We start from the raw sequence: 21,481 nt of genomic DNA, 5'->3' as shown, positions 1-21,481 counted from the left end.
GTAGATTGAGAAGAGAAGGGGTCCAAGGACAGATCCCTGGGGAACTCCAACAGATAGTGGGATGGGAGTGGAGGAAGATCCATGAGAGTGTACCCTGAAGGTGCGGTGGGAGAGATAAGAGGAGAACCAGTAGAGGACAGAGCCTTGGAACCCAAAAGAGGACAGTGTGGCAAGAAGTAAATCATGATTGACAAGTGTCAAACGCGGCGGATAGATCGAGGAGGATGAGGATGGAATAGTGGCCTCTGGATTTGGCGAGGAGCAGGTCGTTGCAGACTTTAGAGAGTGCTGTTTCTGTCGAATGTAGAGGGCGAAAACCGGATTGAAGTGGATCGAGGATGGCATGTGTGGAGAGAAAATCAAGGCAGCGGCTATGAACGGCACGCTCAAGTATTTTGGAGAGGAAGGGTAGGAGAGAGATGGGGCGGTAGTTGGAGGGGCAGGTAGGGTCAAGTGATGGTTTTTTTAGGAGAGGTGTGACTACGGCGTGCTTGAAGGTGTCAGGGACAGTTGCAGTGGAGCGAGAAAGGTTAAGGATATGACAGATGGAGGGGGTGACAGTATAGGAGATGGTGTTAAGTAGGTTGGTGGGGATGGGATCGGAGGAACAGGTGGTGCATTTCGATGAGGAAAGGAAGGCAGGAGGTTTCATCCTCGGTGATCTCAGGAAAGGAGGAGAAAGAGGCCTGGGTTGGTTGGTTGTGGGAGAGGGTTAAAGGGTGAAGAGGAGGTGGTAGCTTGGTAGTGAACTCAAGGTTGATCTTTTGCACCTTGTCGCGGAAATAGTCAGCCAGTGATTGAGGAGAGAGTGAAGGGGGAGTGGGAGCGGGGGGCACTTTGAGGAGGGAGTTAAGGGTGGTGAAGAGACGATGAGGGTTGGAGCTGAGAGAATTGGTCAATTGGGTGTAATAGTCCTGTTTTGCAAGGAATAGGGAGGAATGGAAGGAGGATAGCATGAATTTGTAGTGAAGGAAGTCTGAAGGAGTACGAGATTTCCTCCAGAGGCGTTCAGCGGATCGGGTGCAGGAGCGAAGGTAATGGATGCAAGGGGTCAGCCAAGGCTGGGGATTAGTACGCTTTGTGGGACGGGAGGTGGATGGAGCGAGGGTGTCCAAAGCAGAGGAGAGAGCGGCATTGTAAGCGGAGACCGCTTTGTCTACAGTCTCGGAGGACATGATGGAGGGGAGGAGATTAGAGATACTAGAGGATAAAGTGAGGGGGTCAATAGCCTGGAGATTCCTGGAGGTGGTGGTTAAAGTTGGACGGGGCAGAGGGGGGGGGTGAAGAAGTGTGAATGTGATCAGGTGATGATCGGAGAGAGGAAGAGCAGAAGCGTGGAAATTGGAGGGTGAGCCGGAGGAGGAGAGGACGAGGTCAAGACAATGGCCATCACGGTGAGTAGGGGTGGTGGAGCACAGCTGGAGGTTGAAGGAGGATGTTAGGGTGAGGAACTTAGAAGCGTGAGAGTTGGATGGGTCATCAGCGTGTATGTTAAAGTCTCCGAGAATGAGGGACGGAGATGAGGGATCAAGAAAGACGGAAAGCTAAGCATCAAAGTCGGTGAGGAAGGAAGAGAAGGATTTATCAGGGGGGCGGTAGATGACTTCAACTCTGAGTGGCAGCGGATAGAATAGCCGGATGGAGTGGGCTTCAAAGGATGAGAAGCAGTAGGGGGAGGGGTTGGAAACTACAGGAGGGCGAGAGTAGTAGCCCAACGCCTCCACCGCGGCCAACTGAGCGGGGAGTGTGGGAGAAGAGAGAACCTCCATGGCAGAGGGCCGCGACTGAGGCCGAGTCTTCCGGGGAGATCCAGGTTTCGGTTAGGGCGAGCAGTTGAAGGGAGCGAGAGATGAAGAGATCGTGGGTGAAGGGCAGTTTGTTGCAGACTGAGTGGGCATTCCACAAGGCGCATGAGAAGGGGAGGGAAGAGGGGGGGAGGAGGGGAATAGAGACGAGATTGGAGACATCCCAGAATCGTTCGCATGGATAGGACGGGGACAGGTGAGGGGGACCTGGATTAGGGTTAATGTCTCCCGCGGATAGCAGGAGGAGGAGCAAGAGAATGAGGAGGGTAGGGGAGGTCGGGCGGCGAAGGCAATGAAGACGGGTGTACTTAGGGGGGATGGGTTAATGGCAGGAAGGAAGTGTTGAAGGTTAAGAGCTAGGAAGGAGGAGGGGGACAAGAGGGATGGTGAGGTGGTGGGGGATGAGGGTGAATAGGGTATTGTCGTGGCGGGCAGGGCGGGAGGGCAGCGAGTTCTAGTGGTAGACAGTGGGAGTGGGGGGGAAAGAAGATTAGGAAGGGACAGGGCAAGGAAGAGAACGTGGACAGGGGCCATAAGTAGTGACTGAGGTGTAACAGGTGACTATGTAGTGACTGAGGTGTTAAGCAGTTAACAGGTGACTATGTAGTGACTGAGGTGTTAAGCAGATAGATAGAGCTGGAAAGCTGGGTTTTGGACTGGCGAGTAGGTAAGTCAATGGCTGAGAGGCTCGCAAGCAGGCAGGCAGGTAACTCGATGTGTTAACAGGCAGGCAGGTAGCAGCTGGAACAAGCGGTCAGGAACAAGCTGGGATAGATGGACAGGAGCAAGCAGGAACAAGCCGGGGCAGGAAGGAACAGATGGACTGTGACGCGCTGGACCAGAAGACGACAGAACAACAGGATACGCTGAGATGGATGGATTTGAACACGCTGGAACAGACGGACTGGAACAAGCTGTGTCATGCAGGAACGGATGGACTGGAACAAGTTGGAACAGTCGGGCTGGAATGGACGGACTGGAACAAGTTGGAGCAGGCTTGAACAAGCTGGGTAGGCTGGGATGGACGGACTGGATAGACCAATCAATATTCAGCTAACGGCAATCAATGAATTTTTTTTCTCTTATGTCTCTGGGTTTTTAATGTGTCTTTGAGTCTGTAGTGTGTCTACTGCTTTTGTTAAGTATATTGTAAATCCCCTTGATGTCTTGCAGTAGGGGCAGTATAAAAAATGCATAAATTTGAAACCTATTTACTCTGTAGAAGTCTCTTGAAGATATTTAGAATAACTTTAGGTGCTGATGGTATACTGTTGTTTTCCCTCTGTAACATCTGCTTATCCCATCCAGGAAACAGGCTGCTGCTACCCTCTCTTCCTGTGAAACGGGAGGCTTTGCAGACAGAGGAACAGGATGGCCTTATTGTGTATCATGGATCTGTAGTGGATGTGGGGAGTCTCTTAACCAAGCTGGAAAAGAGTGAGAAAGCAAGAGCCGACATAGAGCAAAGACTTCTAACTCTAGAAGTAAAAGCAGGTTAGTGGTATTTGAATTCATGCTTCAGAAGTACAGAAAGATTCTTTAGGTTCAGCCTTTTCTCTTGGAATGTTGTGATTTGAAGCCTATAAATAACATATTAGGACCCGATTTCAGCACAAGCAATGCCTGTTATAAAACAGGAGTAGTGGGAGCAATTATATTTCTGTGCACCTCCTGTTAGGCTTTCCAGTGGTGCACACTGAGTGAATATTCTATAACAGCATTTGTGCCCCACAACACTTATAGAATACTAGCCTAAGCCACCATTGGTTCACCTAACACTTACGTGCCAGCCATAAAGCAGATAAATATGCTATGGATGCATGTCACAGCATTCTGTAAGCTGCGCGTGTAACCGGGAGCTCTACCCATGTTCTGCCCATGTGTACACCCCTTTTTAGTAGAGTGCTATAACACCAACATGTGCCCTTATAGAATAGTGCTTAAGTTGGTTATGCGCATTTACTTGCACAAGGCGCATATATCTGCAGGCGCCTTGTTATAGAATTGCCCTTAATAACCCATGTGCCTTGCCACCCTGGACGCTCGTTAGAAAATTACAGTGCATTGAAAGTTTCAGATACTATTTGTAAGGTGTGAACTTTCGATTAGTAATGCACTACAAGCCCTTACAGTTATTGATGCTAATGAAGGGCACTGGTGCTTGAGTAACCTACTGATGCTTGACTGACCAGCCCTATTTATCTAAAGCCTGTTGCCACCCAGAATAATGTGAATTACATATTTTCTATCTCTTGGAGAGCATGAAGAATTGAGCTCCTGTCATAGTTGAATGAGCCATGGGCCAAAAGGAGGTTGTATAGCAAGGGAGGTAGATCCCTATTACCTGAATCAAAGACGCATGACAAATTTTATTAAACCCTTAGGCTTCTGCTGCCTCAAACAGTTATTGCCGTACTATATTTAAGCAATGTTTTGTGACAGAGCTTTAGGACACTGTGGACTTTGCTAGTAGCACTGGCATTCCAGTCTCTTGTCACCAGGACAGGTAAAGATGTTCTCTTGGACTAGACTTTTGCTTTTTTGCTTGCTGTTGCAGAAAGCTATAATTTGTACTGCTGTGGAAACTGAGGAAAAAAATTAGCCTAACCTGGACCTTCAGTCGTGCATTCACCCCAGTGAACAAAATCCTCTTATTTTCTTTCCTTTCAGTCCTTTTGCCTTTCTCTGGCTTTGTCTTCCCTTTCAACTGTCCATGCACCTTTTCCCCTTTAGCCTTCCATCTCCTTCTTGAAAAGCACAGTTCAGCATGAAACACTGTGGTTTGGGGGGGTGTTTCTGATCTTTATGATCTCAGTGGTTTTTTTTATTTGATTTTTGTGTCAGACATGCATCAGTTTTACAAGTAAAACTGAACATCTATTCAATTGTCTGGATTCAGGCAGCTTGTGTTATATTCTTTGAGTTATTAGTTCTTCAGTATCCTGCATCACTGCTTTTCTTTCTAATATTCTTGCATTTATGCTTGTGGTATCTTATAGTGAATGTTATTAGGAGAGGTTAGATTTTTAGTTTCTGTGGGGCTGATATTTCTCCATCTTGAGTTGCATGGAATTACGTAGCTGTTGCATTACCCATGTAACCAATCAGAAGGTTACTTACAAGTCCCTATTCTTTATACCCCAGTCTTCTTCTCCTGCGTTGCCCCCATAATCCTCCGTTAACTTCTCCAAGGATAAACAGGATATAATAGACTTACATGTGGGTGACGTCATCCAGTGGAGCCCATGCGAGAATGTTCTCTAGCTTGTTTACAACTTTTTTTAAAACATTGCACCATGGATATTGTCACGAAATGCCTAGCCACCCGCCTGGGGTTACCCTGTGGCCACTTTAGAGGGTCTATCCCCAGCACAGCTCAGGTCCGCCTGCACCTGCCTCTTGTGCTCTACACTAGCAACCTCGTCTCACCGACTGGGTCACAACCCCCTCTGGGCGAGTCTCCTGCTCTGAAATTATCCCCAGTGATTTCTAGGTTACTGGAGGCCACACTCCCAGTGGTCCCACAGGTCCCAGAAAGCACTCACAGACGCAACACACAAACCACCAGGATTCTTTATCAGTCCAGGCAGAGAGGCAATAAAGTAAAAGTTGTTTATTGTCTTTAAAAATTTAACAGTGGAACAAAATAGTACAATTAGCAAACAATAACAGGTAACTGAAATATGGATCAATTATAACACTAACTAAACATTTACTTCCTAGAAAGTACCTGGGAAGATCAGGATATATAACTGTTTGTTTACTGAGCCTCAGCAAAGAGATCCCACTCTCTTTTCTTCCTTGCTAGGACTAAAGCAACAGTCAGCAATAACTGCTGGGTAATTTCAAAACTCCAGGCCAGTCAGATCCCAGAAAGTCAAGTTTCAAATAAAAACTGGTTATATCACTGCAAGTCACTTACTATCATCTGTGTGCCAACTAAAAGAAAGAGAAGTCAGTTCTCTGTAACAGCTTTAAGCATAAACATGCACCATCTGCTGGCCAAACATGAGAAATACAGACATATTTAAGACAGGAAAATATAAAACACACTGTTTCTTTACAGATGTGTACACACCTTCCTGCCTGCTACTATTGCACAGGGCCTAGCAAGTTGCCATTTTTCCATGGAGCAAAATGGTCACACTTCTCTGTGCTTCCCTTAGCTCTTGTCAAAATTTGGTTTCTGATAACACTGTTTATTGTTTCTTTCAATATAGTGTGTAAGTTCTGTTGTTTGTCACATAGAGACCACCTGCAAACCCCTTTTAGTTTCCCTAGAAAGTATTTTTGCCCATTGTAAGTTCCCTTTATTTTCCCTCGCCCCTTCAGGCCATATTTAAGCCTTGGCACCCAGCTGAGTAATTTTCAAAATCAAGTCATTTAATTTTGCTGCGGGTATATTTTCTGATGCCTCAGAAAAAAGTTCCCAGTAGCTTTAAAAATTGTGCCAGTTGTAACAGGACCATATCAATCACAGATACCCATAAGTTTTCCTACAATTCCTGGGACCTGATCATTATTCCTCTTCATGTATCTTGTGTTCACGGATGCCAAAATGAGGAATCTGAGGTCAAGAGAAACAGTACAAGTGTATTTTTGGCACAAAAATTCTTGTTCATTGACATCAGCATTGGAAACCCCAGTCTCCATGGCTTTGGGAGCTGCATCAGACACTGGGGTGCATTGACATTGAGAGTACATTAATCACCCTCGACATCGTTGGGTTTGGACATCCTCCAGTCCCCTTCTGAGGAAGGGGAAGGATCCATCCACATCCTCACTGTCATCAAGGGACAAAGAAGCTTGACATCTGGCGGAGACCAAGGCAAACCAGCATCAGCCCCCTTGGAGGCATGGTGCCGAGAACATTGGGTCACTGAGATTGCTGATGCCCTCAAAGCACCCCCAATGTGAGGGACTGCTCATCCTCTTTGACATCAGAGGTAGCCAATACATACCTTCTGATATATCCCAAGTATCTCAGGGGGACGTGGCCATTCCAGCTGTGTTGCCCCGGTCTTTGTCGATAGCAGTCTTTGAGGAAGTTAAAATATTATATGGAGTGCTGATTTGCCTGGCATGAAGCTGTGGTTTCAACAGCATTGATCCTGAGGCTTGAGGTGGCACATCAGATTCTTGAAGCCCATTCACTGCCTGTAGGAGATACATCAACACTGAGATCTCAAACGGCATCATGTTCAGACTGCACCGATGTCTACCTCCAGTCCATCGGGAGGGGAGGCATCGCCATTGGACAGAAGATGCCCTGTGTCTTGAGGCCATAGGCACAGGCCTCACTAAGAGGTCAGTCGCTTGAGGCATGCATAGACTCAAACATCTCCTACAGAGTACTTTTTACAAGTCAGAGTCTGAGCATTCCTGGATTTCTGCGGAGGAGCCAAAGGCCTTCTCAGGGAAGGGTTCACTGGTCTCCCTTCAGAACACGCCCCACCACAGAAGAGATGTGGATCTCCCCCACAGGAGCTCTCTTTCATTGATTTTGTTGGGGGAATGACTAAGGTCATCCCATTTCCTTTGGAAGAATCTGTGGACATCCTACACTTTCAAGACTCCTCCTTCCCATTTGGAAACTGTGACAGTGCCCATTCACAGAATCCTGCAACAAGTACAGGTGAAGATGTGGGATACTTTCCTCTTTGTACAGCAAATTAATAAGAAGGTCAACTCTATGCATAGAGTCTAGAAGACTCCAGGATTAAAGAAGTTACATCTTCCTCACCATTCCATGGTGGTTGAATCCACTTTCCAAAGAGTGTGAAGACTTACTCCTCTGTGCTCCTGGGGAGAGAGCAAGGACCTTGAAATCTTTTGGGAAACAGTTTTACCAGAAAGTTATGCTTATAGCCTGCATAGCTGCTTATCAGCTCTTCATGTGCATTTATTTGCAGAACATTGTGTGCAGTGTGGCAAAGCTTGCTGCCAGTCTTCCCTAGGGGAAGGACAATGAATTCTATCAGCTAGTAATCAAAGAGCTCGAGTGTGGAAAATGCATAGTCCATTCAACGTATGTTTTCTTTCTGGTGTCCAGAGCCTCCACATTGGAGATTGATATTTGAGGCCCCACATAGTTGTGGGCCTCAGTCAGAAGTGCAGAAGGAGCAGGCAATCTGTGCCGTGCTACTCTCACCAAGCAGCATCCGGACATGCTTAGGACTTTCAGCCCACTCCTGGCTTGACCTCCTTATTCAGGAAGTACAGTATTTTAGTGGAGGGCACAGAGATCCTTCTACTCTCGAAGACATAAATTTCTCCCCGCTCCCACTCCTCCCAACAGATCAGGGACCTCGCTTTCATTCAAAACAGCAGAAAGCCCAAAAGTCTTAACTAGCTCTCCAGTTAAAGCCAAGAACATTCTTTTGACTGGTGCCAGAAGAACATAATTTCATTGTCAGTGACCATTCTGGACAACTTTCTGCTAGGAGAAAGGCTACATTTTTTTCAAGCAAGTTGGCCCTCTTATAATCTCAGACTGGTGAGTTCTAAAAATTGTCCAGGTAGGTTACTGTCTACAATTAGAATGCATATTTCCAAATTGCTCACTGAGAATATCAAAGTTAAGCTCTCAGAATCAGGAACTTCTTACCAAGGAACTCTCTAGCCTCTTACAACCTTAAGCACCCGTGATTCAGGAAGGAGATTGGTTATATTTGCTAGACTTAAAAGAATGATTATACCCTCATGCAAGTACATCCAAGTCTTAGGAAGTATCTGATATTTATAGTAGAGAAACACCACTTCCTGTATCGTGTACTGCTTTTTGTAAATACTCTTGGCGCTGATGCAAGGCCAAAGTGCCTAGCATTCATTGCAGCATCTCTACACAGACTACACCTGTTTTCTATCTGGATGATTAACTGGTCAAGAGCACATCGGAGGAAGATGCAAAATAATCAGTGCACATGACCATTTGGCTTCTAGTGCTATTAAGGTTTGTCATAAACTACCCCAAATCACAGTTGAGCCCATCACAAAAATTGGAATTCATAGGAGCCCTGCTAGTCATGACTCGGGCATATGCATTTCTTCCAGTGGATTTTGACTGTCATAGGAATAGTTTCAGAAATACAGTACAGTCAACAGGTACAGTATCAGCATGCCAGATGTTTAAAATGCTAGGCCACATGGCCTTCACAGTTCATATAATACCCAGCGAACACAGACATCTCAGTCACATTCCACTCAGGAACTCGCTATCCTGGTGGATGGTCCAAGCCAATATGTTAAAGGGTGTGCCCTTCAAATTCCTCAAATTCAAAAGGTACTAACCACAGATGCATCCAACCTGGGATGGAGAGCACATGTAAATGGACTCCACACTTGGGGTCTCTGGTCTCCTTAGGAAAAACTTTATCAGATAAACTTCCTGGAGCTAAGGCTGATTTGGAACATCGTAAAGGCTTTCGGAGATTTGTTATCCAATCAAGTAGTTCTAATGCAAAGACAATCAGGTTGCAATTTACTGCTTCTTTTAAGGAATGCCCTCCCCTCTTTGCTTAGATTGGAAGCTAATATGATGTAGTTCAGGATCAACTGAAAATAATTTTGTTTGATCAAGTGTATGGGCTCGTACCTGCTGTGTCAGGAAGTTGGCAGTTTGTGGAAGTGGGCCATTTCTCAGGATGTTCCTCAAAGCCACATATCTGGCAGGAAAAGACAACTGTCTGGCAGTCAGGCTGAGTTTAATTCTGCAGAAATGGTCTCTAAACAAGGGTGTAGCCCAGAAGATTTTTTGAGAGTCAGTCATCCCCTTGAAAGGCCTTTATGCCACTTACTACAAAAAAGTCCCCCAGTTCTACTCCAGATTAGGGTCACATGGCAGACAAACCTTGGAGGGAAGGTTTTCTATACCCATATCCTCCCATAGCAAAAACTCTTCTGAAACTAGGATTGAGGGACCATGATCATGTTCACCCTTTACTGGCTGAGGCAGCAGACATGGTTGCCTCTTCTTCTTGAGCTTTCCTCCACAGATCCATGGAGACTGGAAACTTTTCCCACACTAATAATTCAGGATTGGGGATCCCTTCTACTTTCTAATCTCCAGTTCTAGGCCTTCACAGCTTAGATATTGAGAGGCAGATAGTGGATTCTCTGAACTTACCTGACTCTGTCTCATGTCCTGTTGGCTTCCAGAAGAGCTTCCACTAAGAGGTCCTACAGTTTAACATGGAAGAAGTTTATCTGGTGTGAGGGTAATGTCCTTCAGAAAAAAATGCTTGAATACATTCTACAGTTGTTAGGTCTCAAGACCAACTGTATTTGAATTCACCTTAATACAATTGACACATCACCAAGTAGAAGGTATACCCATATCTTCTCTGCCCTAACTTGTTCACTTTATGCATGGCTTACTTCTATGGAAGCCTTCCATCAAGTCCTCTGCAGTGTCATAGGACCTTAGTGTCATTTTAACTCATCCAATGAAAACTCCTTTTGAGCCACTAAATAGCCTGTCACACAAAGTACCTGATCTGGAAGGTCATATTTTTGGCAGTCACTTCTAGCCACAGGGCCACTAAGCTCCAGGCCCTAGTAGCTGATCCATCATACATAAAGTTCTACAACAATAGGGTGGTCCTGCTTATATATCCTAAATTTATTCCTAAGGTAGTGATGGAGTTTCATTTTAACTAGTTCTACCAAGACCTCATTTCCATAAAGGTGAAAGCACACTGCACTCCAAGAGAGCCCTGGCTTCTAACTGGAATGGACTAAAGTCCAAACAGGATAGGGGCTGCGTTGGGCAAATACACTGTTTTTAGTTGGCTGCATTTGCTTTATTTATGCCAAGGCTGGGCTGACTCTAGAGGGTCATGTCTCAGCTCATAATGTTAGAACTATGGCTGCATTGGTAGCCCACTTAAAATCAGCCTTCATAGAGGAAATTTGTAGAGCTGCCATTTGGACTTCAGTCCACACATTTACATCCCATTTCTGTTTGGAAAAAGACTCCTGACTTGGCAGTCGGTTTTACCAGATAGTCCTTCAAAATCTGTTTGGGGTCTAGAATCCAGCTCCACTTCTCAGGCCCATTTCGTTCAGTTCAAAGCTGCCAAAAAAAAAATGTTTTTAAGAAGAGGAATAAGTAGTTGCTCATTTTGTATTGCAATATTGTAACCTTTGCCTGTTGCAAAGCCACAGTTATTCCTTATTTCTATTAAAGGCAGCCTGTTGCTAGGGAGTCCCACTTTGTAAGGCTATTATATCTTGCTTGTCTTCAGAGAAAGCAAATCTACTTTCCTGTAACAGATGTCTCCAAGGACAGCAGGATAAAAAGTCTTACATACCCTTCTTGCTCCCCTATCGGAGTTGAACTCTATTGGCTTAAAAAATTCAACTAGCTTAGGTCTCATGCAACAGTGCAGGTGGCAAGACTCACATGTGAATGCGCGGTGCAATATTGTACAAAATTATAATCAGACTAGAGAGCATTCCTGTGCGGGCTTTGTCGAATGACATCACCCACATTAAGGTTATTTATCCTGCTGTCCTCGGAGAACATCTGCAACAGGTAAATAACTTCACTTACTCCATCTCTGCAGGGCTATTTGTCCTGATCTGACTGTTTTTTTTTCTTTGTGATTATTTAATGTCTGCATTTTATTTTCAGATGAAGATGAAAAAACTATAGCACACCTGGAGAACCTCAACAAGACTACGACTGGGGAGCTCAAAGAAGCTAAGAAAGACCTTGGCTGTGTACAAGCACGCTTGCAGGCATCCAAACTGAAAAATGTCTGTTTTGAGGAGCAACTGAATAAAAGCATGAAAAATCTGTCTGCAGCCATGAAAGAGATCCAGGATGCCTTGAAAAAAGTAAAAACAACAACAACAAAAAAAAAAACAAAAAATACTTGTTGACAACTGTGTAATGTTTTTAAGGAGAGGATGAAATGTTAGCTGGTCAGGATTCTATTTAGATGCCTTATAAACATCTGTTCCTGTACTTAATAATTAAGATAGTAAGGAAAAGGGAAGAAGAATAGGAGATTATGGGGACCTTTGACTAAAGCTTAGTGCTCACTAACAGACCGCGTGTACTAAATGCTGCGCATCCTATTTTATACCTATGGGTCATGTAGTAAAAGGGCCCTTATATTTGTTTCTTGCACAAAAAATAAAACTGAGAATAAATTTAGCCTCTGTTGGATATAAAAGGCACCATGACCCTCGTCTCCTCTTTGTTGATTTTTTTAAATGGCTTGTATGTAATAGTTTTAAATAAATAACAACAAAATAAATACATAAAATACAGTTTATATTCTGCTTCATCTGACAACTGTTGTCATGGGCAAAGGGGATTCTGGCATGGCTTAGCTGTTCCTTTAGATTTCTCCCCCCATCCCAGACACAAGTAACATGGAACGGTCCTTAGAAATACGCCAAGGAGCTTTATTCTAGTACTTGAACAAAATATAGCCTTCGCTTTAGCAGATATATTCTCTCTGCTGTTTTCAAACAACATAAAGTCCTCAGACATAACAGTCTGTGCAATCCCCCATTCTTCTTCTCAGCACAGTTCAAACACAAAGAAATGACAGCCCTGACATTCAGAGCTTTGGCACATGGGCTGAGCAGCTGGGACTTGCCTCCTTCCAAGATCTTAAGCCTTCCTCAGCTTCCTGGTCCAGCATCCTGTTTGGGGTCCTCCTTTCCCCAGGTTAGGAAACCTGTGTACTTCTGCTGGCTACCAGTGTCCACAACTCTTTAGTCCAGCTTTCACTTTGAGGTCTTCTTTGCCCTGGGTTCGGTAGCCCATTCACTCCTGCTGGCCATATGCTGTGAAGGGAGCTCCTCTCTCTGGGCTGGGGCTCTTTCCTCTGGTTCCTTCTCTCTCCCAGGATTCTCCCTCAACCCCTTAGTTCCCTCCTTCCTACTTAGGAGTTCTTAAACCTCTTGTTTTGGGGCTCCTCCTTCCCTTGATTGGCAGACAGGAGTGTAGGGAAACTAGAAGCTTCCCTGTTTCCTAGGGAACACCAAAACCCCTGTCAGTCCTTGGAATTCCGCTACAGGTTTTGTTTCCCTCTTAAGGCTCATTTATACAACCCAAGTGGAAGAAGTGAGGAGCAGTCACAGGGCACCCATTCCACAAAACTATATTCCCCCCCCCCCCCCCTTAAATATTGCCACTCTCTTAAAACACCCTTTCTTTAGAGAGCTAGCAATTCATTGCAAAATCTCCAGATTTCCTTTCCATCTTTGACCTTACTGAGACCTGTGAATATGATCATCAGGCTTTTGGGGTCCAGAGCCTGGATCTATAGTTCCTGTATTTCTTATGGGAACTCTTCTAAACTCAGTTTGTCCTTCCACAGCCCTGAGACCTTTTTCTCTTAACCTTTCCCAAGCCTTGTCTTATAATATCTTCCCCAGGTTTCTGGGCTTGGGGTTCCCTACCAACATCTGGGATTGGTTTCTTTTAATCTTTTCCAATCACCTTCTCTTAATTACCTCTCCAGGTTTTACCTTTTGGGGATTCCTGCCTCTATTCTCCTGGCATTTGTTTCTTTGTGTAAGTCCTATTTGTCCCTTTTGTGCCTTTGAGATTTACCTTAGAAGAATAAACTGTGTTTGCTTTGTCCATCCTGTTATTTAGTTGTCGTCCACTTGTATGGTTTCCTGTTGGTTTTTCCTGTGGAAGACCTTGGTTTTCCTATTTCTTGGAACTTCGGTTCCCCCAGAGCATTTAGTTTCTTGCCACAGGCCTTATTTTTCTCCACCATTTTTCTGACACAAGCCCAATCCTTTCCCTGCTTAGAACCTTCTTTATGGGCCTGGACCACTATGGTCCCATCCCTGTTCCTAGAATTTCTACCTACTCCTCAAGGATTCTACTCAGGAACCATTTTACCTCGTCACCAAACTCCTTTTATCCCTTTCACCACCACCCCATGCTCAGTACTACTTCAGTGGAAGGGTGGGACTGCAACCTAGAATTCTAGGACCAACTGGATTCCTTCAGTGGATTTATTATGTCTTCCAGCATCTGTTTCCCCCAAACATAGCAAAGAAAAAGAAAAGGACTCCATTTTGTGGCTCCTACCACCAGTCTAGTACAAATGTACTTCAGGCTGTATCACTTTTCCAGCAATTGTTGCTTCCTCTGCCACTATCTTTGTTGATCTGCTTTCTCTGCTGTACTCCTCCCCAAATGAGACTGGATCTCCACACACCTCCTGGGATCACCAGCTGGACTCGGCCAACGCCTCTGCACCTCCTGGTGGACTGATGCAACAAACAAACACAAAAAGCACACCCAAGTGCAGTACTTTTTTTTTCTGGACCCCAGTACCGCCCACTCTGGACTCACCACCCCCAAGCCTTTACCAGTTCAGCACTGGGGTCTCCCAGGTACCATTACCTTAGGAGGCTTCTGGAAAGCACCTGCTCGAGTTAGCATCTGGCTTTTAACTAGTGTCTCTGGTAGAAGTATCACTCAGGCTACGGTAATCTTCATATGGTTCTTCGCATCTAGCCCACGGTATTCCTCATGTGGCTCTTCAACCCTAGCCATACTGACTGGAAGGTACACATAATAAACTAGTCCCATTAGACCATAACATTTTCCCAATCTAATTAATATCTTTTCCAGATAAGTCAGACACCTGTAATGTAAATTGGTTTCAATCAAACAAACCTTAAACACAATTCACTGAACAATAGGCAACCAATGTACATCTCCCAGAATTGGAGAGATATGTTGCCAAGGGCCACAGCTTGTCAACGGTCTGAGAGAGTGGCAGCAATAATCCCATATAACAGGGCATTGCAGTAGTCCAAACAACCAAATGTCAGTAACTGCAAGATCATTTTGAAACCTGATGGGGAAATATAGTAACAAATCCTCTTGACCAAACAGAACTTGTATAAAATAATTCCTGACTAGCTCCCTAATATGAGGTTTAAACTGAAGCTGGGAGTCCAAAAGAACCCCCAAATTGTTCATTTCAGTCCTAAGAATGAGCTCACAATCATCAGTCCTAATAGTATGCAGCCCTAGGGGTAATGCATCCCAACTGACCCAAAGAATTTCAGTCTTCTGAACAATTAAAAGAAGAAAATTTGCATCATCAAGTTCTTGATCAAAACAAAATAACTGTTCACGTGCATCAAAATACCAGACCTAATCTCAACAGGTATAACACGAATATCATCGGCATAAATAAGAAAATTTTATCCACGCAGACATAACAGATGTTAAAGGCATTAGCAGCCATATTTAAGGTTTATCTAAAACCAAGCCCCGAGCCAATCATCTATAACGAATAGTCCTCTCCTATCTGAACTGCTTTACCGCACACACATTAAGAATACTAGAGAGTAATATTTTCAACTTAGGATCCTTACTCTCAAAATACTGAGCCAATTGTGATGGCCCAGTCTGCAAGTAAACCAAACAGATAAGATATTAAGGGGCGCATTTTCGAAACAGAAAAATGTCCAAAAAGTGGCACAAACCAGCAAACCAATAGATGGCCTTTTATTTATTTATTTTTTTGCTACAATATCCAAGTCACTATTTTCGAAACCCATTTTCAAGACGTTTTTCTATTCAGGTTGCAGTACGTCAAAATCACAAGGGGGGCATGTTGGGGGCAGGAGTTGGACGTTCCCAATACTTGGACTTTTTTCTGCCATAATAGAACAATGCAAAAACGTCCAGGGCTAAAAGATGTTTTGGTCTAGACCTGTTTCAATCATGACTAAGTCACAAAAAGGTGCTGTAAATGACCAAATGACCGCTGAAGGGATTAAGGCATGACCACCCTTATTCCCCCAGTGGTCACTGACCCCCTCCCATCCACCCCACCCCCAAAGGTGTGAAAGAAAGAGTAAATACCAGCCTCTATGACAGCCTCAGATGTTGTGGCCAGTCCTATTAGAGCAGCAAACAGGTCGCTGGAGTAGCTTAGTAGTCGGTGCAGTGCACTGTAGAAAAGGTGAACCAGGCCCATATCCCACATCTAACTATTACACTTGTGGTGGAAAGTGTGAGCCCTCCACAACTCACTAACCACCTAGTGGACCCACAAATAGGTGACACCTGCAGCCATAAGGGCTATTGTAGTGGTGTACAGTTGGGTACAATAGGTTTTTAGAGGGCTCACCATACAATATAAGGGAGTAATGGTAAGATGTGTTTATGTGAAGTCTACTGCAGTGCTTCCTATGGGTCCCCATTGCTCTGCTGGGATGTCTATGGACAGTCTACTAAGAATGCTGGCTCTCCATGTGTCCCAATGGCTTGTTTTTTGAGCGTTTTTTTTTTTTAATGGTACAAAAAGATAGATACAATGAGAACAACAACGTCTAGCAAATGGCCTTTTTCAAAACTAAAAGACATTTTTCTGGTTCAAAAATTGCTATGTTCACCACTTGATATTTGGACATTTTCATCAAAACATCCAAAGTCGGATTTAGATGTCATATTGAAAATCCCCTCCACAGATTTCAGCACCCGAAGCAAACTCCCTGGGAACACTAGATGCAGTTGAAACTCTAGCTGATAAAAAAAAACACCTACATGTTATGTGTATACGGCTACTGTGTAGTTAAAAACTCCAAAATATTTCTTAATCTCAAGGTGCCTAGCTTTACATTGTAAGTGCCTCTGAAACTTTTTAACAAATTGCTTTTCATACCTTAATTTCTCAGAATGCCTCCTTACAAACAACCAAATAGAAACTGGAGCAGTACAGCCCAAAACCTTAGAAAAGGTCACATTCCACATACCAACTAATTCAAACACATCGGCACCCATATTTTGGCTGAGCATGATTGATAACCCTGGGCAATCTTAATTTCAAACTACCACCTGCCCTAAAAAATAACAAGTCCAATACAGGTGAAGGAGCGGAGTGGAAATCTATTGACTGAAACCCAGTGCAGCTGTAGCTGCTAAGAACTGTACTTCTTCATTCGAAACTAAATCCTGTGCATGAACATTTCAAGTCTCCAGTAATAACAAGTGAATCCAAATCAGTTTCCAGGAAAAAAACCTCAGCCAGTATAAACATGCATTACACATGGTCCCACCTACATCACAGGCAGCAGTAGTGCCCAAATTTTCCAAGCCAGCAATGCAATTGCAGTTCTATTGGGGGGGGGGGGGGGGCAGAATAAACCAAAAATACATTCCAGCCCCCTTCCCCCAATGAATAACATTTTATAGCCAGACGTAACCCCCCTTCCCTAACTAGGCTGAAATTCATACGAGTAGACTGGAGGACATAAATTTATTAGCAATCTAAATAACAGCAGCACCAAGCCAACTCCATAATACAGCATAACTCTGGCTTCTCATTATGAATTAAATTAAAAAGAACTTTCCCATTATTGCAAATAGAATGGGCATTCACATATAACAAGTTAAACCCGATATTTACTTTAATTCCAAAATGTATTTCTTGTTTAATCCCCTAAAGTTCTGAGCAGGTAACACAAACGAAAGTATATAAACATAAATAACAATTGAGAAAAAAGGAACCAAACATATATACATTCAGACTAAATAGTATAAATTCAATAATACAACTATTTGGCAAAAAAAATGATACTACTTGATAGTAAAGGAAGTTCACAATAAAAATGCACATGAATCTGAAAAATACAGTTTTAATCAAATAGCCAAACTAAGTCATGGGGTTGTTTTTACAAAGTAGTGCTACCGATTAGTATGCACTGAATGCGAAGAAGCCCATGGGGATTGAATGGGCTTCTTTGCATTCAGCACACCACTAATCAGTAGTGCCACTTTGTGAAAGGAGCCCTTAATAATCAATTTTCTTTTTCTTTTTTTATATTTTTATTAGGAAATTATTTACAAGAAGAAATGAGAAAACAAAAAAGAAACTAACTTTTTTCACGAGGCTGCAGTAATAAACATATTGCAGGTGAAACAAGAGCACAGAAACTAGGGATACACATGATGAGTTCCCCAAAATGTCTCTCTCATTTTTCCAAACCAATACACACACACACCTTCTCATAACCACCAGAAACCTAGCCCACCCTCCAGAGACCCAAAAGCAGGAACACCAAACCCCACTCAGCAGAGCCAACAAAGTTAAGACCAGCTTACAAAATCCCCATCTTAACATGATTACTGGTATAGCATGGCAACAGCTTCATACCACTCTCCCACAATGGACTGGGAGTTACTTCTTGGAAAGCAGAATATAAATCCTAAATTAAATTAAGTTCCCAAGGCCCTTAACTGCCTTTGAACCCAGGTGGTCTGTGTGTTCTTCAACTGCTTATGGGCCATGCATTTAGTTAGCCTGGTGGTACCTGCCAGGCATTGCCTTTCCTGTTGCTTGAGCTGTGTCTGTCCTATAGTGGGACAGTGTGTAAAGAAAGCTTGTGCCACCACTGCTGTCCAGGTGGTGTTCTATAATGCAGTAGTGTGACTACTGCTACCTGTGATGTAATTGTTCTGTGGTGTTTGCACTGCTGCTATTCTGTGGTAGAGTGGTGTGCGAGAGAAACTGACACTGCTGTTGCTCATGGAATGTCATTGGAGGGTGGCCACTGTAACAACGATTTTTAAAAAGGGTTCCAGGGGTGACTCAGGAAATTACTGACCGGTGAGCCTGATGTCGGTACCAGCAAAAATAGTGGAAATTATTATAAAGAATAAAATTACAGAACACGTAGATAAACGTGGTTTAATGGGACAGAGTCAGCATGAATTTAGCCAAGGGAAGTCTTGCCTTACCAATTTGCTTCATTTCTTTGAAGGCATGAATAAACATATCAATAAAGGTGAGCCGATGGATGTAGTGGGTCTAGATTTTCAGAAAGCCTTTGACAGAGATCCTCATGAGAGACTCCTGAGGAAGTTAGAGTCATGGGATAGGAGGCAATGTTCTGTTGTGGATTAGGAATTGGTTATTGGACAGAAAACAGAGGGTAAGGTTAAATGGCCATTTCTCTTAATGGAAGAGGGAGAATACTGGAGTGCCACAGGGATCTGTACTAGGACCGGTGTTGTTTATAAATAATCTGGAAATTGGAACAACAAGTGAGTTGATTAAATTTGCAGGATGACACAAAGCTATTCAAAGTTGTTAAAACACTCGGACTGTAAACAATTGCAGGAAGAACTTAGGAAATTGGAAGACTGGGCATCCAAATGGCAGATGAAATTTATTGTAAACAAATACAAAGTGATGCACTTTGAGAAGAATAATCCAAATCATAGTTACTTGATGCTAGGGTCCACCTTGGAGGTCAGCAGCCAAGAAAAAGAAATAGGTGTCATCATAGACAAGACGCTTCTGCCCTGAGTAGCAGCAGCCAAAAATGCAAACAGGATGCTAGGAATTATTAGGAAAGGGATGGTAAATAAGACCAAGAATATTATAATACCTTTGTATCGCTCTAGTACAACCTCACCTTGAGTATTGTGTTCAGTTCTGGTTGCCGTATCTCAAGATGTAGTGGAATTAGAAAAGGTTCAAAGAAGAGCGACCAAAATGATAAAGGGCATGGAATGCCTCTCATTTGAGGAAAGGCTAAAGAGGTTAGGGCTCTTCAACTTGGAAAAGAGATGGCAGAGGGGAGATATGATTGAGGTCTAAAAAATCCTGAGTTGGGTAGGATAAGTGAATCAATTTTTTACTCTTTCAAAAAGTACAAAGACTAGGGGATACTCAATGAAGTTACATGGAAATGCTTTTAAAATAAATAGGGAGAAAAATGTTTTCACTCAACAAATAGTTAAGCTCTGGAACTCGTTGCTGGAGGATATGATAACAGCAGTTAGCATATCTGGGTTTTAAAAGGTTTGTACAAGTTCCTTAGAGGAAAAGTCCATTGTCTGCTGTTGATACAGAAATGGGGAAGCCGCTGCTTGCCGTGGAATTGGTAGCATGGAATGTTGCTAATAGTTGGGTTTCTGTCAGGTACTTGTGACTTGGATTGGCCACTGTTGGAAACAGTGTACTGGGCTAGATGGACCATTGGTCTGACCAAGTATAGCTATTCTTATGTTCTTATTTCTAGAGCAGGAGGGAGGGAAAAAGCTTGCACTGATGAATTGCATACTGTATGTGCTCTGCCAGTAGCTGAAACATAACTTAGATAAGAGCTTCAAGACCTTCCCTGTTTACCTGCTGTTTGCAACAAAAGAGCCTTGGTGTTTGCTTGAATTCCATTGCTATTATGACTTTCACAGAAAGAGTCTTCTGTTTGTTAGTGTTAATTTCAAGTTTATTAAAAGATTTTAAAAAAAGACAATTTATGGGCCAACTGTAAATTAGGAGACCCCTTCCATCTAGTGTGGTGCTGGGTCAGTGCTTCAAGCTGATATGAGAAATATTGCTTGGATTCTGCTGATATTTCTTTGAGATCAGATGTCACATTAAGATCCATGCCATCATGTGTATATTAAAGACCTCAAGACACTTTTTGCATGATGTTTATTCCAATAGTAGTTAGACTTTTTTTTTATTATTATTTATAAAGTGCTTGTTGGAAGCTTTACATGTATTGACTCTACAAAGTATTGTATCCAGCTCAGAATCCCTGCCCCCAGTACGTAAAGTTGAAATAAATGTCTTATAGCATGTCCTACAGTTAGAAATCAAAGCGACAGGAGATCACACATGGCTTTTATTCAAAGGGTTAACTGAATGTATGATGTTCATACAGTTCAGTGTTTGCATTCTGATCTCATGTTGTCATATTTCTTCTCCAGCAGGATTCGGTGAAGAGTGATGATCAGGGTGAAGCGCAGATGGAGAATGGAGCTTCTGTATGATACATTTGTCATACACTATAGTGGAGCCACCATCTAATACAGCCGTATGTCATGTTGAAGTATGGAACTACCAATAGACATAGCACCATATTGTACATAAGAATGGAATAGTCATATGACTTGGTGCTGCTTCACATAGAAAAACGGAACTGCCTTATGGTATAGCACTGTGCCACACACAGCAAACAGAGCCACAGTGTGGACGATTGGACCTGCTGTATGATACAGTGCTGCATCACGCAGAAGAATGGGCTGACCTGTTGTAGTGTAAATCATGATGTCAGTCTGGGGAAAAATGATGCATGTATGATTTTAGTAGCGTCAATATCTTAGTTTAACAAAAAAAATGTATATAAAGTTTGGAGTGTCTGAGCCCTCCTAGCTTCCAGTAGATTGCATTTGAACTCCAAGGATCTGAGTGACTTGCAAAATATTTTAGAATATATTTTATTTTTAGGATGAGCCCTTTTCATCAATTTCATGCTGCATATACTGTATTTAATTTCAAAAACATCTGTCATTAAAGGAAGGCCAGTGGAATCAAATGGTTTGTCGTTTCTTTGAGCAAATTGTCATTTAGCTGTTCAGCTAATTAGACTTTCAGAACTAGTGCTATATACTGCCATGTGGAAGACCTGAGTTTGATTTCCAGACTAAGTGGCAGATGCTCAAAAGTCACCATTAAGTACCGTATGCATTTATAGCCGCAGTTGAACTTACTGAAACAGTGACAGATGCTCAAAGGAAATCGCATTCAAATGAGATGCATGGAAATTCTGCAAGCGGGTTGGTTGGGAAAGTGCCTAGCACATGCGCAGAGCAGTCTCTCAGGAAGCATTGGTGTTCTGCACATGCCCAGGAAAAAAGGTGTGTGTCCAGTGGCATCACA

The 21,481-nt window shown here is 43.3% G+C and overlaps 1 protein-coding gene across 3 annotated transcripts in view; it reads left to right on the top strand.

The window, feature by feature from the left end:
- The window catches only part of CCAR1 (cell division cycle and apoptosis regulator 1), a 268,378-nt gene extending 247,243 nt beyond the window's left edge, over window positions 1–21,135 (top strand). For 2 of the 3 annotated variants that reach the window (XM_030203454.1, XM_030203452.1), the window contains exons 23-25: window positions 3,114–3,299; window positions 11,440–11,645; window positions 20,530–21,135. In XM_030203454.1, coding sequence (XP_030059314.1) covers window positions 3,114–3,299; window positions 11,440–11,645; window positions 20,530–20,592 — 455 coding nt within the window. In that variant the 3' untranslated portion in view covers window positions 20,593–21,135. The remainder of the gene's footprint in view (window positions 1–3,113; window positions 3,300–11,439; window positions 11,646–20,529) is intronic. The other variant, XM_030203453.1, reaches the window with a different exon arrangement.
- The last annotated feature ends 346 nt before the right edge of the window (window positions 21,136–21,481 follow it).

The sequence above is a fragment of the Microcaecilia unicolor genome, chromosome 5 (assembly GCF_901765095.1).
Source record: "Microcaecilia unicolor chromosome 5, aMicUni1.1, whole genome shotgun sequence".
Taxonomy (NCBI): Eukaryota; Metazoa; Chordata; class Amphibia; order Gymnophiona; family Siphonopidae; genus Microcaecilia; species Microcaecilia unicolor.
Note: the sequence above shows the minus strand (reverse complement) of the source record. Positions and strands in the feature narration are given on the sequence as shown.